The 23530-nt window shown below is 43.2% G+C and overlaps 2 protein-coding genes across 9 annotated transcripts in view; both read left to right on the forward strand.

Annotated features, from left to right (window-relative positions):
- TET3 (tet methylcytosine dioxygenase 3) overlaps positions 1–11756 on the forward strand; it is a 102997-nt gene extending 91241 nt beyond the window's left edge. For all 6 annotated transcript variants that reach the window (XM_081200893.1, XM_081200894.1, XM_081200895.1 and 3 more), the window contains one exon: positions 1829–11756. In XM_081200893.1, coding sequence (XP_081057019.1) covers positions 1829–3669 — 1841 coding nt within the window. In that variant the 3' untranslated portion in view covers positions 3670–11756. The remainder of the gene's footprint in view (positions 1–1828) is intronic.
- A 3180-nt stretch (positions 11757–14936) lies between these two features.
- On the forward strand, positions 14937–20779 carry BOLA3 (bolA family member 3). Of its 3 annotated transcripts, none has more exons than XM_081201061.1 (5): positions 14937–15064; positions 15841–15967; positions 17834–17922; positions 18573–18686; positions 20395–20779. In XM_081201061.1, exons 1-4 carry the CDS (start codon positions 15023–15025, stop codon positions 18642–18644), a joined length of 330 nt encoding a protein of 109 aa, XP_081057187.1. In that variant the 5' UTR covers positions 14937–15022; the 3' UTR covers positions 18645–18686; positions 20395–20779. The 3 variants fall into 3 exon arrangements, with proteins under 3 accessions (XP_081057187.1, XP_081057188.1, XP_081057186.1); XM_081201062.1 differs by lacking the exon at positions 20395–20779 and adding an exon at positions 18953–19433; XM_081201060.1 differs by lacking the exon at positions 20395–20779 and having other exon boundaries at positions 18573–19433.
- The last annotated feature ends 2751 nt before the right edge of the window (positions 20780–23530 follow it).

A 23530-nucleotide genomic window follows, 5' to 3' on the forward strand; every position in this document is an offset into this window, starting at 1 on the left:
TGGACTACAACTCCCATCAGCCTTAGCCTGCACTGCCATATTGGCATGGCTGTGCTGGCTGGAGTTGATTGGAGTTGTAGTCCAAAACATCCAAAGGGCATCGGGTCCGGGAATGCTACTTTAGAACAATATTTTTCGAGTTAGTTGCATGCCACCCAACTTACTCCAAAGGCACCACCAGTTGGAAAGCACTGCTCTAGAGCATGGCAAACAAACACTTTCTGCACAACTTAGAGGAAGATTGGTAATTGTAGATGAGTCATTCCTGGAAGACTGCTGTCCTCAATTACTATTTTCATTTGTAAATTTCATTTCTATTCCACACTTCCTCCAAGCAGTTCAGGTCAAGCGTTCATGGTTCTCTCCTCATAAGAAAGAGCCCTGTAAGGAAGGTTAGGCTGAGAAATAGTGACTAGCTCAAGGCTTCCTCTAGGTTGAGTGGATTTTTGAACTTGGGTCTCCTAGTCTAATACTCTAGCCACTATACCACAATGACTTTCTCATTTACATTCTTGTTGATGAATCTCTAAAGCTGCCTGGAATGCAGAGGATTTCATGGAACCTAGGCTGATGATGATGAAGATATTTGCACATTCAACAAAGAAAGAAAGAAAATAAATTAAATTAAATTAAAGAAGGGGGGGAACAAAAAAATCAGCATAATCATAATAATATACTAATAATACCAATAATAGTAGACCATCATCCATTCAGTTACCATCAGCACACTAATCTTAAAATGAGACATATAAGTTAATACAAGCTATCCAGATGTCCAAGTAGGTAACCATATGAAATTGATGCCTATATGAAATATGTCTGAATGTAGCCAGGATGGTAAGGTAATTATGTAATAGACGGTGGGTGTTTATCCTTCCAGGTTTGAGGTATAAGCCTCTTAGGTTGTCTTAGTTTTGAAATTATCAGCATTGATAATTAATTACGGTGCGAATGACCACTGTCAGTTTGGGTGGCAGAAATCCTGTTCAGAAAGCTTCTCTTCAGTGCTGTGAGAAGCCCCAGGGCAAGAAGCGAATGGCATGCTCCATAAAAATTCTGGATCATCACAACTTGCTCCAGTGTTCTCTTTCCTTTGTTTTTGTGGTGGGGACTGGATTGTCCCCACCACAAAAACTTCCAGCAGATGTCAAAGCGATAAACAACTACCTGACATTCAGAAGACATCTTAAGGCAGCCCTGTTCAGGGAAGTTTTTAACGTGTGATATTTTACTGTATTTTTGGTTTCTATGGAAGCCGCCCAGAGTGGCTGGGGAGGCCCAGCCAGATGGGCGGGGTATAAATAATAAAATTATTATTATTATTATTATTATTATTATTATTATTATTATTATTATTATTATTGTAGCACTGCTGCCAACATCACAGGATTTGTCAGGAGGATTTTGCAAAGGAAAATAAATGTGGTTGGAATGTGCTTTGCAGGATGATTTGAGATTCCCTCGCCCATACCCTGTCTGTGGGGGCAGAGATAGATCCATGATGTATCTTAGACACTAGTAATGTGTCTTAGGCAGTGCAGTCACACTATGCAAAGGCCTTGCACAAGTCAAGTGCGCAAAGAGAGAGGATTTCTAAGTTTTCCTGAAGGTGGTCAAATTTTGCCACTTAGGAGGATAGTGCAGACTATTACAATGTGCATGTAGCCACTTGGTTAAGTTTCCCCCTCCTAAATGGTGTTCTTAGACACTCAGGCAAGGGACAGAAAGTCTGCTAGCCAGAAGAGCGACCCAGATCTTCAAAGGTCTTGTGCCAAAGAAGCAATCCTGTTTCTGCAAATTAACATTGGTTCTTGTTTTGCATCTGCAGATATGGCTTTGAAAAGTGGACATTCCCAGCGGCCAGTCAAACCTTCCATCAAAGTGGAACCTCAGAACCACTACAACACTTTCAAATACAATGGGAACGCTGTCGTGGAAAGCTACTCGGTGCTGGGGAACTGCAGGCCCTCTGACCCATACAGCATGAACAGTGTTTACTCCTACCATTCCTACTATGCACAGCCTAACCTGCCTTCCATGAATGGGTTGCATTCAAAGTTCTCTCTTCCATCCTTTGGGTATTATGGATATTCCAGCAATCACATGTTTCACTCCCAGTTTTTGAATTACGGTGACACTAGGAATGCACCCTGGGCAGGCACCAGCTACGAGAAGAAGCCTGATGTCCAAATGTTGCAAAATAACTTGAGCCATGGTTACAAGAATTCCGAACAGTTAGATGAAATCCCACCCACTGTACGAAACAAAAACCACCACCAGCGCACCTACGAGAGATCCAGCAGGCATTCAGGCAAGCCCACGGCTGTGCCCCAGAGGTGTAACTCTGTCCCTGCAGAAGCCCTGTCATTTGCACAAAACACAAACTGCTTCAATCACCGAACAATCAAGCAAGAACCAATGGACTCTTTGTCACACATGGAGTCTTTTCAGAGAGCGGCTGCTATTAATGGCCAAAATCCAAATCTGAACCTATCTGATTTGTCCATGTCATCTCAGAATGGAGGCCCAGAACAACAGTGGAGCCCTTACAAAGTCAACAGAAATGAGTCCCCTTCGGACAGGACTAGTCATGCTGAGAGCCCTTGGAACATGTTTACACCCAATGACAATGCCGGCGTTCTCAATGCAAACACACAGAATAAGTCCAGCTTGTTTGGTTCCCACTCAAATGCTACCAGGTTACCACAGTCCCACCTCTTGGAAAAACAGTGGAATATGTTTCCTACAGAAGGACAGCCTTTGCCACCTGGCCCTGATGTGCTGGGGAAATCATGGAGCCCTTGCAAAGTCAATGAGAACTCTTCAGCCTTTTCAGTGAATTCAAACCTTCAGGAGAAGCCCTGGAACTTGGGGCAGCTGAATTTTGGTTCCATCAAGGGAAACTCCAGACTTCAAGATGAACTTTGGGGTTCTGTCAAAGCAGATGACAGGAGGACTCCTACACCGGGCACAGGATTACCCAGCAGACCATGGCCTTCCTTTGGCTCATTGCCCTCTGTGGCATCAGGTGTGTGTGGGGAGAAGCCATTCCCTTCCTTGAAAGCCAATGGTGGTACAATGCTTCTGGATGCTGGCCAGGAAGAAAGGCCGTGGGACTCATTTAGCTTAGATGGCAGCATGGAAGAGACACCCGAAAAGAACATCAAGGAGGAAGAAGAGGAGGAGGATGAAGAGGTGTGGTCAGACAGTGAACACAACTTTCTGGATGAGAACATTGGCGGGGTGGCAGTGGCTCCGGCCCACGGCTCCATCCTCATAGAGTGTGCAAGGCGAGAGCTACATGCCACCACGCCGCTGAAGAAGCCCAACCGGTGTCACCCCACACGCATCTCCCTGGTCTTCTACCAGCACAAGAACTTAAACCAGCCCAATCATGGACTTGCCCTCTGGGAAGCAAAGATGAAACAGCTGGCAGAGAGAGCCCGGGCGAGGCAGGAGGAGGCAGCTAGGCTTGGGCTCCAGCAGGACATCAAAGCCTTTGGCAAGAAGCGGAAATGGGGAGGCAGCTTGGCCACTGAGCCCCAGCAGAAGGAGAAGACAGACACTGTCCCAACCCGGCAGGCCCTGGCCATCCCCACAAACTCAGCTATCACTGTGTCCTCTTATGCCTACACCAAGGTAACTGGGCCGTACAGTCGCTGGATTTGAGCAGAGCGCAGCTGGCATGGGGCCATTTTACCTCAAAGTCTGCAGCACTGGAACACAGTGCTGGTTTGTGGTGCTTTTTCCTTCGTGTGTCGGAGAGAAATACGAAGCCAGGCCAAGTGTGACATTTCCAGTATATTATCTGCACTTGGGAGTTGAGCTGAAGAAACTTATTGCTGTTAACATTTTTCAGTAATCTAAAAATATTTATATCTGTGCATTTTTAATCTGTACATCATGATAATGGCAAGAGAAATTTGTAGTGTCCTTTCACAAAGGAGAGCTTTTTAATTCCATTCCAAATACACATGTGTATATTGGATTTTTAACAGAAATTATGACAACTCTGAAGGGGATTATGTAACATAGAAGCAAAATTTAAAACTCAGCTGCACCCTAAGCCACTACGAATCTGCACCATCACATCCAAGTGGGGTAGAAATCTCACGTTAGAGACCTCCCAGAAACCAAGACTTACAATTAAAGTAATTGCTGTGTGATGGTTTCTTAGAGATTTAGTAGATCTCTTCCAGGAAGGAAAAAGGTTGGTGGAAGAATTAAGTAGAGAAGACAAGAGACTACAAATAGGCAAGGTTTTGAACAGAGCATAAAATTTTGTGTGACACTTCTTTTGACTTGGGAGGGGGCCCCAACAGAATAGATGGATTCACACGGTGGGGAAGCTGTAAAAAGGTGACCCAATTTGCCTGTTTCAATCCTCAAGACAACTGAGTCTGCCTAGAGCATCTGAGGGGAGTACCAGTCCTCTGGCATGAGTGCAGCTGGCACATGTTGCTGTCTGTGTAAAAATTATGTTGTGTAAACCACTGCAAAGTCAGGTTTGCTGTGAGCTTGTGGCCTAACTTTAACCAGTTTCAGAGGAGGTGGAAATGAAAAGAATGAAGATAAAAGATATTATTTCTGCCACTGCATGTGGTTACATTTTTATTTAAAGGCAAGTTCTTGAATGAAGTTCTTTCGCCAAAGCAAGAGGCAGCGGCCGTGCAGCCTGTGTAAAATTAAGCTAGTTTAACTTCTCCATTAACTGTTTTGGCACATAAATATCTTACCCAGTTAAATTCATGAAGGAAGGAACTGAGAAAAGGACAGATTTAAGGAGATGAGGTGGAAGGGGAGGTGGGGAGGACTGGGTAGAAGAGAAGCATCATAAAACAATATTTGGAAGGTGCTGTGTTTGCCCAGGAAGTGACCTTTTGATTTTCATGTCTCTCACTCTGTGGGACTCACAGAATAGCACTTAGCAATATTTCGGTTCTTGCCAAATTTATCATACAGTGTAACCATCCACACTTAATTTTTCTGTAGGCCAGGCCTGACTATTTCGAACTGATGTCCGCCTCAATTTTGAATCTTTTATTCTGTAGTGGTAAAAGAAAAGCCACTCTGGAAACAAAAGAATCTCGGGCTGAGCTCCTGTATCTTTAAGAAACCATCATGGCAAACCTCTTTTTATCATCTCTGGTGCAGAGTCCGATGAAAAGGAAGGACACAATAGATCTCCTTTGTGCTGTGTTTTCAAAAGGTGCATGCTTACCAAATGAAAATGTCCACACACACCAACCTTTACACGTGGACATTTTCAAATGCAAAAATGAAATTGGCTTATTGTAAGTTTTATTTTATTTTTCTTGTGCCATTTTTTAAAGAGGAAATATCAACATTATGTGATAACTGATTACTGCAAAACAGCTGGTGCTTTTAAAACTTTGAATCACAACTTTTTAAGGTTAACCTCCCTTTCCCCATCAGTAATGCAAGTTGTCTTAAGAATATCTGATTCACGTAAGTGGCTACACTCTCTGAAGCCAGGCCTCCCCTCGACAGAAGCATTGTGTTGCTAAAATGATGATAGGAAATCTTCCCTAAATTAGGATGAAATTCACTCTAATTCAGAACCCTTGTACTATTTAAACTACACCAAAAAGTTTACTTATATCAGGGTTGGTTGTTGTTGCTGTTTTTATTTAAAAAATCTTAATAGGACAGGGCTCAAGGACAGAAGGGTTGTGTAAGAGGAGGTTTGTGTCTGTGGTTCTTTTCCATATTGTGTGAATTTCATCCTTTACTGGGAAAATATTAATGATGAAGTCCCTGCTGGGCTTTAGGTGCTCTCACTAAATTTGCTCAGAAAATCTCCATGAACTTCCATTGGAATTGGGGGTAGAACCTTCCAGCCTTGAGGGAGCACCTTCAAAGCGTCTCCTCAAAATGGGTGCCATCTTCAGATTGGGTGGCGGCAACTCTTTTGGCAATGGGTGCAAGAGTATTTTGCTGCCTTATACTACGGGTCTTTCTGTAGAAAAAATGGGAGGTCTGACTCCTTCAGCAGAGTAGGTCCCCTATGGCTTTGATAAGCCTGTGCATGCGATTTCTCAACACTGCAGAAGGCCAGAAGATCAAACACGTTCGAGATCTGAAACTGATTATTCCTTGGCCACCTCCTTCTGCACTTAACAGGTGCCTTTTGAGAAAGAAAAAATGGCTTGCAAATTAAAACCTGTACATAGCATTTTGTTTACTAGGGAACCTTCTCAATCCTCACGCGCTGGAACAGGAAAAAAACTAAACCAGGATCTCTATACAGCATCCTGAGTGTTTTATGTGGTTCTGATTTTAAACTGTAAATAGAGAAAGATTTTTTTTAAAAAAGCACTTTCACCAAGATTTAAAAGAAAAAAAATTACCCAATAACTTGAAGAGCAGTATGTTTTAAAACAGATTATTGCGGGAGAAATGTAAATAGAAACAAAATATTTAACATGCTTTTCCGTCCTTTTTTTGTTTTTACTGTATTCTGTAAAGATGCTTTTTTTTTTTTGGCAAGGGGAAAATCAATGAATGATAATTGATTTCATATGCATACCCATGAGCGTATCGTGCTTGTTAAGAATTGTTCCAAGTCAGATTTATAGGAAATGTTCTGAATGTCATAGGATGATAGTGATGTCGTCCCATGCAAGGCCTGATCCTCCACTTCCGTAAATCAGCCATTGATTTCAGTGGGGCTGCTCTGAAGGCCATTCTACATGTTTGTCGAATCATGGACTAGTAGGCCTGCCTCGATTATACCACTTCAGGCTTCAGGTGGGAAAATCACATTTCTTTAAAGATTCACATGGTCCCTCACCCCATAAACAACCACACGAAGTGGAACAGCTTTCTCTCTGTTATTTTAGATTTCTGCATGCAGGGAGGGTTGTTTATTTCTATTTAATGTTGAGGCGTCTGCTATCTGAAGTCTGATGTGGTCCAAATCCTGGAGGTCTCTGCATAAGCATGTAGCTCCAGTCCTCAGTCAAATCACCACATATTCCATCTTCTCAGGCTTTTTAGGCCAATGGCTGCTTGCTATTGACTGATGTAGGATGGATCCGTTAGCCGGCTGTAGTTGGGGAAAAGCGTTGGACTTGTATCTCTTTCCAAAAACATTTTAGTTTGGTTTTTTTGTTTCTGTAATTTCCTTGTTAACGTCTCATTTGACTTTCCTATTTTAAAGGTGTTGCAGGGGTGCCTTGGGTGCTTCATTTGCATGACTTTGGAGAGCAAGAAATTGTAATATATGTGGGAAGGGAGGTGTTTCGTTTGGAGGCATGTCGCTGTGCATCTGACCTGTTGAAATCCTATTGTGTGTTCAGCTTCCGTTTAGGGATTTTCCTGAGCTGTCTGATCATGGCATAATGTGGCTCTGGAGCTGTAACTTTCTGACCTAGCAATGGTGCCCTTAAGATCTCTGGATGAGGGAAATACCTTTTTGTAGAGGCAAGTTTAAAGAACAGGAGCTGTCTTGGGGGTCAGAAGGTGGCAACGCAGGAAGACCCATGAATTATTCCAAATTTGCCTGTGTCCATTTCCACTGTTTTTTTCACAATAGGAATAGAGAAAAGGAGAAAAACAAATTGGCAGGGCAAGTCCTTTATTTGTCTCACACAAATAATCCAAAAGACCAAATGGTGCTTTCCCTTCACACTGACGCAAGTCCAGAGTGAATAAAACTGGAATAATTTTTCCCTATTGAAATTGTGTGTCTAAGGCAAAATTCTCATTTGCTTCATCTTAGATGGGTTTCTCTAAGACTTTTGGACTGAGATTCTCTCTCTTTTTAAAAAAAGAAATCTGGCTCTCCAAACCCATTGTGCCAGGCGTTTGCCAGTATAATTGGTTGATCGTGGTGCAGATAGGAGGCAGTCCACATGCTATTTGATTCTGGCAATGGCAGTATTAAATCTATAGCAGCATTATGTGAATGCCACCATAATTTTCTGCAGCACATACGTTATATGCACACTTTAAAACAAGGCTGCTAGAAGTAAAGGCAAAACTCCTGACTCTCAAAATTCTGAATAAATTGATGTACTTAGTATACTTACGAGTAGGGTGCAATCTGAGGTTGTTTCTCACTACGTATATAACCTACCTCGAATCTCAGTTGTTGGGAAAAGTTACCATGCCTCAGATTTATGAATAGAACTGTGCACAGATTGTCTACTCCTGCTTTAAAAAAGAAAAAAAAAGAATTATTTTATTTGGCAGTCAGCTTTTTGCTTACACATGGACAATTACAGCTCCTGTTGTGGTCAGGGTCATTTAGAAAAGTAAATGGAAACAGATATGTATTTATTTACAAAGGTGCTTGTAAAAGGTGTCTTAAGGGCACCACGTTGGCCCGACCATACTGAAGCCAATGGGGTAGTGCTAAAAATGATTGCACTTCTCAGTCATAGGAAGTTGGATGTGCCATTATGGCAGGTCTTCCTCAATCTGCAGCAACATTTGTGAGCTTAATTATGCTGTTTGTTGCATAGAGTAGCCTTCCCTAGTCTGGTGCCCTTGAAGGACTCATCAACCCCAGCCAGCACAGTCCATGGTCATAGGTGATGGGAGTTCAGCAACATTTGGAGAGCACGAAACTAAGGCTGCCTTAGCTCGTACATCTCTATATGCCACTGAACATCCTATTACGAGGTGCGGGAAGCCAAGACCACCAGGGCCTTGAGCATCATGTTGGCCTTTTCAGAAATCATGAATCCTGACTGCAGCCCTTGTCAAAGGCCAGGCAACTTCTGCAGGCGGTAGTGAGAAATTTCTTTGAAATGTATTTTTTGGGGGTAGTGATGTGAAACAAGTTAACAGCAACTAACCCTCAATCATAATAGCTGATGGTGCTAAAATTACAAACAAAACTGTAATCCCTGGGGGAAAAATATTCAAAAAGGGAGTCAGTGGTGCTCCAGCTTAAGTTATTAGCAAACTCCCCTCAAACTTCTCTGGGAGGAAATTTGGGTCGGTTAAGGTCCCTTCTTTAAGTGGATTCTTATTTCCTCTGTATGCCTTGCTGAGCTACTGGGCCATCATGAGTGTCATCTGTTTAAAAATATTTCCTTTGGGGCGCTTACTCTTCTGGGTCAATCAAGAGCTCAAGCAGATCGTGGTAAATAATTATTTATGAAGAAAAAAATGCATGGACCAAACAGTATAGAAGGCAAAGGAACAATTCTGCATACAGGGGGTCCAGTTTGGGAAGGTGACGAAAAGGCTCATTGCTTGTGAACTTGCTATGAACTTGTGTGTGTGTGTGTAAGAGGAATGTTGTGTTGCTGTCTCTGGTTAGCAGGCAGTTGAGGAGCTGCATCAGTGAGACACAAGGTTATCCCAATATATCAGTAGAGTTAGAGAGCTCCCTTCTTTCTATTTATCATAGGTTGTAACTGTGTCCCATAGAAAGGCAAAGAGAGAGAAAAATGAGAAGAAGCCCTGAGTTGCTTCAGCTGAAGCAAAGTCTGCACTGTAGGCTAAAGACATAATTTTTAATAACCGAAATCTTCTGATGAAATGGTGCTATCTTGGTGGGTTTGTTTTCAAAAAGGGTGTTTGGGCTTGTTTGTTTTCTGCCAGATTCCATCTTGCTATGGTGCTACAGTATATGTCAAACCAGAGAACTGTACAATTAACTGATAATAGAAAGTTTCAATGTTTTAAATACATGTTGTTTTTTTTAAATCTATGCTCTGAGTCTAAAATTTACAGCTACATAATTTTTAGCTCATTTACATGTGTGTAGATCCAGCAGAGGTTACTTTGGTATAAATGACAACTATCCACATCCTAGGGCTCGATCCTAAGCTGATAGAAATGGAGCAGCTCAGCTCAGGATCAGATGCTGAGAGTTATCTTTTTACTCATTCAAGTAGTCCTACTTCGCTCGATGGAATCAGGTGCTGGCAAAACTACCACCAGTGAAAAGGGCTTCTGGGATCAAGCTCAAAGGAAGTTTAACTATGAATAAGTAAAATTTAAAATGCTTTCCTTAAGCAGCTGGAAAATAAGGTACTACAAACTACTTTGAGATAACACTTGTGCCAGTTTAGCAAGTGTGCCTGGTGCAGGAATATGTAACATTCTGTATTGGTAATTATTATGCAAAAACAATGGGTGCTGAATTAGAAGTTTTGAGGTCACTCCAAGACAGAGCAGCTATTTATAAAGCAATGTAGTTGCGTCTTCTCCAGCTTCCTTGCTTGCTTGCTTTTATAGTTAACAGCAAAAAGTTATGACTTAGTCCTGCATTCCTTAACCAAGGAAAAATCCTTCTTGGACCACATCTGCATCTCAGTGTAAACAGGTTTATTCTATAGATGTTAATATTGAAAACGGACCCAACCTGTTGAAGGTTCATAGTGGAGAAGGAAACCAGGGTCTGGCCACACTTGGATTTGCTACCCTTTAGTCTAAAATGCCTGCTTCATTCTGCTACTTTATGATGGCTTTTTCTTTGTATATTGCTATTTGTGAGTAGTTGTGTCTGAAAGTGTTACAAGATACCTTTTTGGTGCTATTTATTTTCTCTCTCACTCTGTCTTTCACTTTTTCTCTCTCTTTTGTTCACAAGACTTGTTTTAAATGTGTACAGAAGCCAGGTTTTCATCATATAATAAGCTTGCTGTTATCACAATACATACAAAAAATACCTCAGAAACAGAGTATTGTGGCAACCTGTGATTCAGTTATAGCTAATGGGATTGATACAAATATTAGAAACAAGGTGTGTATTTTATTACGTCAACACTGTACTTGACATCCTATAAACTGTATGGCCTTTGTTGTTCTATTCTTGGGCAAGTTCTCACTTTCAAAATAATGAAACATAATGAGGAATCAGTGTACAGAACTAATAAAAAGGTGAACTGGGAGAGTGGTGCTTTCATTTCAGTAAACAGGAGATTTTACTGAAGTACCTCAGAACAGCGTATGGCCCACATGGGAAAGCATTTTTAGAAATAAGATCTTAAGCAGCTATATTATCAGTAATCAAATAATAGTTTCTGCACGTTTGGTTAAAAAAAATCTGCCCCAATAGAATGTTCTCAAACTCTTTTTGCTGCAGAATTTGCAAAGGTTTCCAATGATGTTTTGATTTGGGAACAGCAAAATCCTGACTTGATTCATCACCACCCCTTCCCCCCGCCAGCAAAAAGTGCATTATTTTTTCAAATATGCCATCCAGTTGGATTACTCCACTAAGTAGTTTTGAAAATGCAGAAATAACAACTCTGGGTGGACTAAGAAACAGATTCCAGGGGCAAAGATGAAATGTTGGTGCTAGATTTGGTCAGATCCCCCGGCATATTGCTCTTAGCGCCATACCACTTCATGGACAGTATGTGACTTGTTTTTCCAGACAGCAAATTATAAATCTTACGGTAACTAGCAAAGAGCAACATTCCTGTATTCTCTTAGGAAGGCAGTTCTCTGTGGAATGCAACAAGAGTCTTGCCTGCATTAAGAATATTTCATGGTCAAGATGTGAATTGCTGTTTCTCTTTTTTGCCTAAGAATAGTAAAGCAAATTGGCCAGTTTTGTCTTCTGCTCCAATATCAGGGATATATTTTACAAGTGATTTTTGTTTGCCATCCTTTTCCTCCTTTTTTGACACCTGTTGTTTAGAGTTTACTCACTGCTGTTCAATCTTTGGAAAACGTCTGCTGTCCAGCTGGCTTTTGGCTTTTGATTTTCTTTTTGCGTGTAAAACTAATTAAAAAGGTATAAAGCTGACTTCTAAATACTTTTTTTTTTTAAATTTAAGAGAAATGAGGAAAAGAAACAGGTTGGATTTGGCAGACTAATTCAGTTTAGTTAACCGAAGGCTGTAACTTCTCAACGTATTTGATTTCTTGTCTCTTTGAATTCACATTTGGTAAACGAGGCCTCCAGTGGAGGCCACCTTGTGGACCACACTTGAAGATTTCTTTGTTGATTTGTGACTTGAAATGAAGTTTATCTGGGGTTGGTTGACAAATGGTAGATTTTACAATGTCTCAAGGCAATAGGACTTGTGTATTAAACTGTAGATATCCTTAGTATGGTAAATTTATGCTGATAATTTTATTTTGTATAATTTCCCCCTCTTGTCTGTATTTTTTTTTCCTTTCACACTTCTCCCTTCAGTGTCTCTGAAAATTTATTTTTAGGATGCCTAAAAATTGCAAATATGGACCCTCCTTTTTTTTAATTTGTATTTTATTATGTTACACAACCAACTGGTTTGTGAAATGTATTATTCCCGATATCTTTAAACTATTGTGGGTGTTTTAATAAATTTTATATTTATTTTTTGCACTCAAATTCTGTGTGTTTTTTTCCTCTCCGTCATCCACGCTTAAGATTTCTTCTCACATTACATTTAAATGGTATTGAAGTAGTAATGGAAGTCATCAGGCTGAATTGCCACTTGCCTTATGCCCCTCACGCCCTGGCCATGCTGACACTCACTTAACTGCGTGGTCCTCCTTCACGGACAACAACGGGCACGTGAGATGCCTGTCCTTCACTCTTCCTGATACATAATAATACAAGAATAATGTGGCTGGACTGCTTGCTCAACTCATTTGGCTAGTTTCCTATTACAGAGGTCTAAAACAGCACTGGACACACTTAGTTTTCCTGGGCATGTTCACAGAGTCTTCATTGTGACACCCTGCAGTGCCCCCCCCCGACTCAGTGTTCAGTGCAGGGAAACCAGTTGAGGTGCCCTAAACCCGCCTCTACCCAGGGGGTGCAAAAACCATGCCTCTCCACTCTGGCTTAGCACACTCTCTGAGCTGCTCCTCTGCTGCTCTGGCTGGCTGGTTGAGGAGTGCAGTCTCCTGTGGCCACCTTGGTGGAGGAGCATAAGGGACTGGGCAGTGGTGTAGCGTGGGTTGTCAGCACCCGGGGCAAGGCAAGTAATTTGCGCCCCCTAACCCGTGGATTTGCGCCCCCTAACCTGTGGATTTGCGCCCCCTAACCCTAACCCCCAGATGTTGCGCCTGGTGCGGCTGGCCCACCCTGCACCCCCCACGCTAAGCCACTGGGACTGGGTGTGTGTGCTGATACAGCTCCTTGCCAAGGGCGCTAGAGAGCCTAAGTATGCCTGTGATGCAAAGTCCAATGCCTGTTTTCCTCTGTGTCACATACACACAAACTGCCTTCCTCTTTCTCAGTCAGGTGATAATTAGGGCTACCCCTAATCTCCCTCTGCCTTGGGCTTGGAGAGTGACTCTCTGGGCAGGGGCATAGTGTGGATTGCCAATGCCCGGGGCAAGGCAAGCATTGCATCCCCAACCTGTGGAACGTTAGCACTTCCTGAGTCCCTTCCACCAGTCCAATATTGAACCCCTTCTTCTTCTTCTTTTTTTTAAAAAAAGATATTTATTGAAAGTTTTTAAAATATAACAAAAAAAGAAAAATAAACATACAAAATAAAAACAGTATTGAACCCCTTCTTACCCCCAAGCATATGCATTGTATTTTAAGAAAATACTGATGTAATTAAAGTAAGATGCATTTAATGACAGTATACTTACATGTATTTAAAATCGCTTGGTTTAAATTTGTGCAACTTTTTCAATAACAGTCTTGAAATCTACCTTGAAAGCTCTCTCCATGGACAGTATTGCTAGGTTACTCAGTCTTTCTTGGCTGATTGTAGATCTTTTGATTAAAGTATTGCGATCCTCAAGATGGGATGCACTTTTTTCACAGTTGCTGCCATGCACTTGGGTGGCATCTTCGCCACCTTGACGTCTTGTTTTGAAGTTGGTGCAGGTGGGAAATCATAGGAGGGTGCAGGGACTGCACAAAGACACAAGAGGGTGCTGTAGCCTAACAAATGAGGATCAAGGAAGCCTTAAAAGCAAAGCTAACATTCTCCTGTTGCCTCGATGAGCCAGGATACCTGTTCCCTAAATGGAATAGGAAAATTTGGAGACTTCGCACATATACGGACAAGCTGTGGGCTTGTGCTCTCAGGCCACAACAGCTCTCCCGGGATTTCATTCTGTACTTGCAAGAAATGGATCTTTTAGTGTTGCAGCAACCACAGTTCGTTTATTTCACAAAATGTATACGCTGGTTTATTTGGTTTTTTTTAATGGTTAAAGCAGTTTTGCTAAAAAGATACAAGAAAAATGATCAATAAGAAAGAACAATAACCATAATTTAAGACTTCAAAAAGTTTTAAACAACTGTAGATTGAAAACATTAAAACATGCACCACCTTTCCAAGCATCTGGGTAAAAAGGTAACGGGACCCCTGACCATTAGGTCCAGTCGTGGCCGACTGTGGGGTTGCGGTGCTCATCTCGCTTGATTGGCCGAGGGAGCCGGCGTACAGCTTCTGGATCATGTGGCCAGCATGACTAAGCCGCTTCTGGCGAACCAGAGCAGCACAGGGAAACACTGTTTACCTTCCTGCCAGAGTGGTAACTATTTATCTACTTGCACTTTGATGTGCTTTCGAACTGCTAGGTTGGCAGGAGCTGGGATCGAGCAACGGGACCTCAACCCGTCGCAGGGATTTGAACCGCCGACCTTCTGATCGGCAAGTCCTAGGCTTTGTGGTTTAACCCACAGTGCCACAGTGTCCCAAGCATCTGGGTAGGCTTGTCTAAACAAAAATGTTTTTTTAGCAGGCTCTGGCAAGCACCCTGTGAAGGCATCTGCCTGATGTCAAGAGGCGGGGAGTTCCAAAGTGTAGGTGTTGCCGCCCTCCAAGGTGGAGGTCCCACGTGGCACCAGCGGCAGAGCCAGTGCCGCCGACTGAGTAGATGGAGTAGGACCGCCTGGAAGGTGGTGGCCTCTCCTTCGGCGGAGGGTAGAGAAGCTTCTGCTCCGAGCTTTCCCCTGTTAACTCTATGCTCTTGGGAGAGCCGGAAGAAGGGGCGGCATTGCGACTCTGCACGTTTCCTAACTCTGTGCTCTTGAGAAGAGCCGAGAGGAGCAACCCGGCTGCACGGCGCACGCGCGGAACGTCATCTTCCAGCGCCTCCAGGGCGCGCTCCCCTCCGACGCAACGGCGCGATGGCTGCCGCCGTAGCGAGGATGGCCGCTTGTCGGGGGAAGGTCGGTGATCTGTGGGCGGAGAGCTGCGGCCTCCTTGGCGGCGCTCTTGGCCGGAGGCCCTGGAGCGGGGAGGCCCCGGGCAGCGCCGTCCAAGCCCGCTCCTCTGCCCCAGGCGCAGCCCCCGCGGTGTGGGGCCCCCGGCGCCCTCGGCTCTGGAGCAGCGCCGTCGCCCCAAGGACGAGGAGAGCGCCTCCTTTGCCTTCCCGCTCCCGGGCAATAAGGCGAGGCGCTCGGGGAGGCTGCTGCCTGACGCTGCGCATGGGTCCTCCCTTCCCCGCCCCCCGAGTTTCTGGTTTATTCTGCGTCGAGTTTCTGGTTTATTCTTGGTAGGGATCATAGCTGTCAACTTTCCCCCCCTTTTAAGGGAAATTCCCTTATTCCGAATAGGATTCCTCGCAAGAAAAGGGAAAAGTTGACAGCTATGGTAGGGATCCCAGTGCGGAATAACTTGTGGGAGAGCAAGAGCCAGGCATTTTATTTTATTGCGTGTGCCGTTGTGATTTAGGGGATTGTCAGTGGTGGAGCATGCCCTTAGCATGCAGAAGGTAGCAGGTTTAGGCCCCAGCATTTCTAGTTAGGTTGGGAAAGATTTGGGGCTGAAACGCTGGAGAACCACTGCCAGTCAGTGTGGGCAATACAGAGCCAGGTGCAGTGTGACTCAGGTGGTGGCAGCTTCCCGTGTTCCCATAGGGACGTTTGCATCCTTTGCCATGATTATAGTTGGCTTTATTCTGATGATATCCCAACTAACACAAACTCTTTCCATTTCTCATCAGATCCATTTTCTTCTGCACAATATAGTGCGAACCTTTGCTTCACAGACGGAGGGAGAAATCAGGGTGGCACAAGTGCTTAAAGAAAAGTTCCCTCAGGCTGCTGCTATCAAAGTAGTAGATATATCAGGTAATTAGCAAAGCCTCAGGCTCTGTCTGAACACTTGCCATTCTGCAGGCTTTCCTGTGATCTGAATCATTTCTGTAGATAAGATTTGGAGAAAGGCATTGCTTTGTGGTTAATTGTAATTTTGGGTTAAGATTAAGAGTTGGCATTGTGTGCCCCTTAGTCTACCTTGTGGGTTTACATTAGCCTAATGAGAAATTCTGTTTTTCTCATTTTGCTCTTAGGATGCCTTTAATAAAGGTACTGTATATTGAAAAATGCAGTGGCAGTACTCTTAGAGAATCAACATGTAGAGAGAAATGAAAAGGCAGGATGAATCCCCCCCCCCCAAATCTTGTAAATTCTAAGTCCAACTAACAGGCAGTTGGTTGCCTTAGGTTTCCCATGTTGTTGTTGTTTTTTGGAGATTACTCGTAGCCAAATAAGATTGTTTTCCATGAATATGGTCTTAACAGAGTGTCCGTAAGTGACTGTGGAGGCCAATTCTGGAGCTGCAAATCTTTCCACAGTGAGGACATAGGTTTCTGGGCAGGATTTGATCACAGTGAGGATTTGCCAAATGTGCCTACCTCTTAGCTCATGCAGAATACAATGCAGTTTTCATTTGGTATCCACTGCAGTCATGAACATTTCATTTCATTATTTAATACTTTATACCATGTCTTGGCTGCCAAAGTACAGCACAGAACACAAAATAAAAATCACCTCCGCAAAATTATAATCAATAATGAAATTGAATGAATCCTAAAACTTAAAAATAAAGTTAAATGTTAGAATAAAATAAATTTTATAAGCCAGGTTTGGGCCACCTATTAAAACATGAAGAGCAAAGTGGCTCAGATATGCTCCTTACTGAAATATAAGTTCAGGCAACACCACAGAGAAGGGTTGACTGTGTTCCTACAAATCGCACTAGTGTGAAATCTGGGGCACAGAGCATTGCTTCCCTTAAGAGTGGGGTAGAACATATGGGAGAATCCTGAAAGTATAGAGGACCTGCACTATGAAGGTAGTTGCCAGGATGTTGAATTGGGCCCTGGAGCATATTAGACCAGAATAAAAGTGATATTGCATTGTGACATTCCATAGCTCCCAAACATGGCGAGCAGCACCTTCTGTTATCACCAGCTGAGAAACTTAACAGGAAAGTAGCACCAAAGAGAACCCCACCGTGTTCTGAAGAGCTGGAGAGCCAGCATGGTGTAGTGGTTAGGAGCGGTGGACTCGTAATCTGGTGAACCAGGTTCGCTTCCCCGCTCCTCCACCTGCAGCTGCTGGGTGACCTTGGACTAGTCACACTTCTCTGAAGTCTCTCAGCCTCACTCACCTCACAGAGTGTTTGTTGTGGGGGAGAAAGGGAAAGGAGATTGTTAGCTGCTTTGAGACTCCTTAAGAGGAGTGAAAGGCAGGATATCAAGTCCAAACTCTTCTTCATCTTCTTCTTCTTCTGAAGGAAGTGTAACCTTATGCATAATGCCAAAACCGACAAGCTTCCCAACCTAGGCTCTGCCACCATCATGATCTTTGTCACTGAGTAAACAGCTTGCCTGCCCTCAACCATCCATCATCATAGGGTTATAGAACTGTAAAGTTGGAAGGCATCCCAAGGATCATCTAGTCCAACCCCAGCAGTGTAGCAATCTCCACTAGATCATACATGACAGAAAGGCACAAATGATATATTGTAGAGTTAGTTATTATAAATTATCATGTGGTTTCTGTTACCATGTAGATTTCTTTCCCTGGTTGATCGTGTGACACCCCCCTCCAAAAGCCCCTATTTAAAAGTGATATCAAGTTAAAAGAGCATAGGGGATTGTTAAAATAAAATAGCTGAAAATATGGTAAAATCAAATCCATTTTGTCAAGGTGGCTGTGGAGCAATGTATGAAATCCATATAGAGTCTGAAGAGTTTAAGGAAAAGAGAATGGTACAGCAACACCAAATGGTCAATCAGGTAAGCAGGTTAACATATTCTGGGTTGTCTATCTCTCTGTGGGAAATTATATTACATTTTCAGTTTCATGGATGCTTTGGATCTTGAGTTTTTGAGTTTCAAGCATTTTGCAGGATAATCTGCTCTGTTTAAGCTCCCCCAAACTGTTCCCTATTCCATTTTCTTTGAATTAACTTAATTGTTCAAGTCTTTGACCTTAGTTGGGATGAGCTAATACAAGCAGTAGAATAAATTTTTGTATGGCCAGATGTTTAGAGCATGCTTACAAGTTGCTTTGGGTTGCCTTGGACAAGATAAACTGACCAACAGTTACAATAAATAATAGTAACAACAGCAGAGATGGAATACTCTGAAGGTCGGTAACAATTCACCTGCTGCTCAGTGCATTGCAGTAAACAGCATCCATACCTGGACACAAATAGCTTCATTTTTTAACTAGTTGGGTTTTAAAATTCCACAAGCAGATGACCAGAAGCACCTTTCCCCACTTTGAAAGCAAAATACATTGGATCAAATAGAAGCTGCTACTTTGAAATCTGTCTGTGCTTGGGTGTGTGTGTGTCTTGAACCATGCTTGGGTGTTGCCTTCTGGTCTTTGAGGTTGTTTCACCCCTTTTTGTGTAGCTGCTTGCAATGCTTTCTTCCTCCAGGCTTTAAGTGATGAAATTAAAGCAATGCATGGACTACGGATATTTACTTCTGTTCCCAAGCATGGAAGCTAGGAGTGGCTGACAACGTGCAAGATTTTCATATTCCAGAAACTGGTGAGGCTCTGAGAGAATGCTGCTTAGCACATGATACAGCCAGATGCCTTTATTTCCACCCTCCCATGCTTCTCCATCTCCCTCTGATCTACAAACTACAAATAAAATCAATGTGCTGATGTGCTGTAAAATAAGGGTACCTAAGGCTTGTTTCAAAAGCAGTATTTATTTCAGATGCAGAGGTCAGCTCTCTTAATTGCATTGATTAACCTCTTTTCCCCAAGAAGAATCGTGTCAGAGTATCGTGTGAGTCTCTTTGACAACAGCTGTAGAGAAAGAATGAAGAATATTGTAGACAGGAAGAAGTACTCCTTGATATCCACCCCTCTTTATGCAAAAGTATGCCAAAGTTCAAGGGAAAATTATAGATGAAATGTGCTGCACTTGTTTCTGGGGTTTATGGCAACTGAGGAGCTGAAAAGGAATTTCAGAACAACAACTTTAGAGAGATTACTGGAAGAAGAATGCAGATGCCTTGTACACAGAGTGCCTTCCTTGTAATAAGGTTGCTTTAAACCAGCTGTTACAAACAGCGCAGTTTTCTAGGGTTAAATGATCCTAGCAACATTGTTTTATTAGCTGTGATGAGCAGGGCTGCCTGTCATGACCTTTCTAGGAATGTTACTGCAGTTAGTTTCTTGAAATGTTAAATGAGGCGTGATCTTTGGTGAAGAGTCATTTGCCATTTTAGCATGAGCAGCAGTGTTGAATTCTGAATATCTAAAATAAAAATGCTACTTAAGTTTTCTTCCAGTCTAACTGCAAAGCGCTCTCTATTCTAATAGTATTGTATAGTGGGCTGCACTGGAATACAAAAGGGACTTGTTGGACTGCAACTACAATCAGCCATATATCACACTGTGGTCTCTGGGAACCGCCAGTACCATTGCGTTGCAACCCACTGTAATATTGGTATAGGATCCTTTGAACGCCCTGCAGCAATGTTGAAAGGGGAACAGCATCACTTCAAGCCACAGAGAATGCAGCAACAGTATTAGATAAACCTCAGCAAACATGGCAACGTTGCTGGCATCCACCAATTACACTGCAGCATTAGGATGTCTTCACATTAACCTTGTGTGCCAGGAACCAAGCCATGCATAGTGACAGGGCACCCCTGTAATGCCATACTGCTCATCACACAGATGAGACTCAAACTGGCAGATACTACCAGCACTTTCACCATTGTTTGAACCACTGTGGTGTCCTCAACACAAGGCAAGTTTTTTTTAAATTACCACTTTAATAGGTTATCTTCCTGTGTGTTTAGTTCTCTGTAAATCTCACTGGAATCAAGAACTGAAGGGAAGATACAGTGGTGCCCCGCAAGAGGAATGCTTCGCAAGACGGAAAACTCGCTAGACGAAAGAGTTTTCCGTTTTGGAGGTGCTTCGCAAAACGAATCTCCAATGGGCTTGCTTTGCAAGACGACAATGTCTTGCGAGTTCCTGCGGGTTTTTTTCCTCCCCCCCTTTTTCTAAGCCGCTTATCAGCTGATCCGATCAGCAGATAAGCCGCTAAAAGCCACTAATAGCGCTAATCCTTCAATGGGCTTGCTTTGCAAGACGAAAAAACCGCTAGATGAAGAGAATCACAGAACGGATTCTTTTCGTCTTGCGAGGCACCACTGTATATGCATGTTTTCATTACATAAACAGTCCAGCACTCACTGCAGCTGGGGGATTGAATCCCCTTTTTCCACATACAGAGCTTGCCAACAACTGCCTGTGTTGAAAGGAAGCAGAATGAGGTGCAAAGGAGAAGGAAGATGGAAGCCCCTAAGAGCCGCCATTCATACTCAGCAGTTCTGAGCACTTAGCCTGGCAGAACACAGTATGGAATGTGAGCATTGGATACCACCTGCTAAGTGATTAATGTTACAAAATGGCTGTGGAACGTGATGGAGCAGATGATACATCTGTGCCTCAACACACTTTTGTCTGTTTTTTAGTCATGTTAATAGAGAGAATCGTATCACCTTATTGTCTCTTGGCACTATAAAACACCCACTGTGATCCTAAAACATAGCTTGTGCTACAACCTTTATCACAGAAATGAGAGTGTTTCTTCAAATAAAACATAACCTCAGTGTATCGCTGATATCTCAAGACTTGTTTTGGAGCTGTTTCACCAGAGTTCTAGTCAGTTATTAATTCATTTTCTTGACTGCTTTCCACAAGAGTCTTAAAGCAACTTACAAACACTATAAAAATAAGAGTATTTAAAATTGGCAATTAACACACTAAAATAATCCCCTAATATTTAATAAACAAATGAAACGATGGATAAACTTGGTCACCATAAAAGAATGCCTGCAGGAGCCGTAATGACCCATTCAAAAGCTTGGGAGAAGAGAAACCTTCATTTTGCACCAGAAAGATGTTAATGTCCCTGTTCACTTGCACAACAGAAACTATGGATGGACTTGGGGGACTGGCCTGCAAACAGACCGGCTTCACATTGTAATGAGAACTGAAAATATTGGTGTAAAACCAGTCTCCACAAGGGGGAGAGTGGAGCCGTCCTTGCTTCGTGGTGCAAGCAGGAAGAAAGCAAGCAAGATGAGCTTACCTGCCTCTTATTATTTCTCCTCCTCCTCCTCCTCAGCACATTACAAACATTTGAGGCTAGCTTGAAACTTGCAGGGGTCTTACTGGCAGAGGAGATTGTCCTGCTGTCACCTCCCACCTCTGGGAGTGGCCCTCGGGCAAAAAACGTGTGTGTGAAATACCAGGTGTTAGACCTGCTTTTCACATTTAGTGGGCAGTATTTGACTAGCTACTAGAGATGTATGTTTTTGTGGCAAGAATAAGGCAATGAGTGGTTGTGCTGTGGGGGTGGAGAGTATTGAGAAATACAAAGCACATATCTTTCTAATCGCACCTTAGCACACTTTGCTGATTAAGAGCATGGTAATTTGTTTTGCAAACAGGCATGTTCAGCAAATATATGAATTAATCTCTGCATGGCATAGAGCACCCTTCCCCAACTTTGTGCCCTCAGGCTGGTTGGGCCTGATTGAAGTTGTAGTCCAAACCATCTGAAGATCACCAGGTTAGGGAAGGCTTGCATAGAAGTCCATGCTAAAGAAAGTAGATCCCAGCACAAATTTCTCACATCTCCATCGCTGACCTTATTTAACACCAGCTACTGTGTGGGAAAAGCCACTGGGAATTGTGTTACATATTATAGTGGGCTCTTTGCCAAGCCTTCCAGAGATTTTTTTCTCCCTGCTTGCCTGGGAGACTAAAAGCAGCAGGAGAGCTTCCATCAAGCAGGTTGTCTGAGGCTAAGCATCCATATGCACACTGAGTACAGTTGCCTAGCAGGCTTTGATAAAATCAAAGAATTGTAGAGTTGGAAGGGATGGATGGCGGCAAACAGATTGAGATTGAATCCTGACAAGACAGAAGTACTGTTTCTGGGGGACAGGAGGCGGGCAGGTGTGGAGGATTCCCTGGTCCTGAATGGGGTAACTGTGCCCCTGAAGGACCAGGTGCGCAGCCTGGGAGTCATTTTGGACTCACAGCTGTCCATGGAGGCACAGGTTAAATCCGTGTCCAGGGCAGCTGTTTACCAGCTCCATCTGGTACGTAGGCTGAGACCGTATCTGCCTGCGGACTGCCTCGCCAGAGTGGTGCATGCTCTGGTTATCTCCCGCTTGGACTACTGCAATGCGCTCTACGTGGGGCTACCTTTGAAGGTGACCCGGAAACTACAACTAATCCAGAATGCAGCAGCCAGACCGGTGACTGGGAGCGGCCGCCGAGACCATATAACACCGGTCTTGAAAGACCTACATTGGCTCCCAGTACGTTTCCGAGCACAATTCAAAGTGTTGGTGCTGACCTTTAAAGCCCTAAACGGCCTCGGTCCAGTATACCTGAAGGAGCGTCTCCACCTCCATCGCTCTACCCGGACACTGAGGTCCAGCACCGAGGGCCTTCTGGCGGTTCCCTCACTGCGAGAAGCCAAGTTACAGGGAACCAGGCAGAGGGCCTTCTCGGTAGTGGCGCCCGCCCCGTGGAACGCCCTCCCACCAGATGTCAAAGAGAACAACAACTACCAGACTTTTAGAAGACATCTGAAGACAGCCCTGTTTAGGGAAGCTTTTAATGTTTGATGTATCACAGTATTTTAATATTCTTTTGGAAGCCGCCCAGAGTGGCTGGGGAGGCCCAGCCAGATGGGCAGGGTATAAATAATAAATTATTATTATTATTATTATTATTATTATTATTATTATTATTATTATTATTATTTATTATTTATTATTATTATTATTCCAACCCCTGCAAAGCAGGAGTCTTATCTAAGGCATTCATGATGGCTGGCCGTCCAATCTTCAAACCTCCAAGGAAGGAGAGTCCCCCACCTTCTAAGGAAGTGCATTCCTGATGTTTAGTTGGAACTTCCTTTATTGTAACTTGAAGCCATTGGTTCGAGTCCTACCCTCCAGAGCAGGAGAAAACAAGCTTTCTCTATATTCCATGCAACAGCCATTGAGATATTTGAAGATGGCTATCATATCTCTTCTCAGTCTCTCTTCCAGGCTAAACATACTCAGCTCCTTCAACCATTCCTCATAAGGCTTGGAATTGTTATAAAATTTAGAGTGCACACAGATAGCAGACACACCACAGAAAACCAATCATTCGCCCTTCAAAATATAGGAAATATTTTCTGAGAAAATTACACATTAGTTTAGCACACAGAACAATCCCCCAAAGCCATCCTGACTCTCGACTAAATATTTCCTCTGCAGAAGAGAAACCTTTCCCAATAGTTCTTTCACTTTCAAATCCTGTCTTAAGGGCATATTTTGTGTATGAATAGCGTGGGCC

The sequence above is a fragment of the Podarcis bocagei genome (assembly GCF_964188305.1).
Source record: "Podarcis bocagei genome assembly, chromosome: 7".
Taxonomy (NCBI): domain Eukaryota; kingdom Metazoa; phylum Chordata; class Lepidosauria; order Squamata; family Lacertidae; genus Podarcis; species Podarcis bocagei.

What these genes read in the sequence shown, in the direction of transcription:
- BOLA3 (XM_081201061.1), top strand. Translation starts at nt 15,023, where the DNA reads ATGGCTGCCGCCGTAGCGAGGATGGCCGCTTGTCGGGGGAAG. An exon ending in CAAAGTAGTAGATATATCAG is followed by an intron (nt 15,968 to 17,833) that starts GTAATTAGCAAA and finishes CATTTTGTCAAG; the next exon opens with GTGGCTGTGGAGCAATGTAT. An exon ending in AACACCAAATGGTCAATCAG is followed by an intron (nt 17,923 to 18,572) that starts GTAAGCAGGTTA and finishes TTCTTCCTCCAG; the next exon opens with GCTTTAAGTGATGAAATTAA.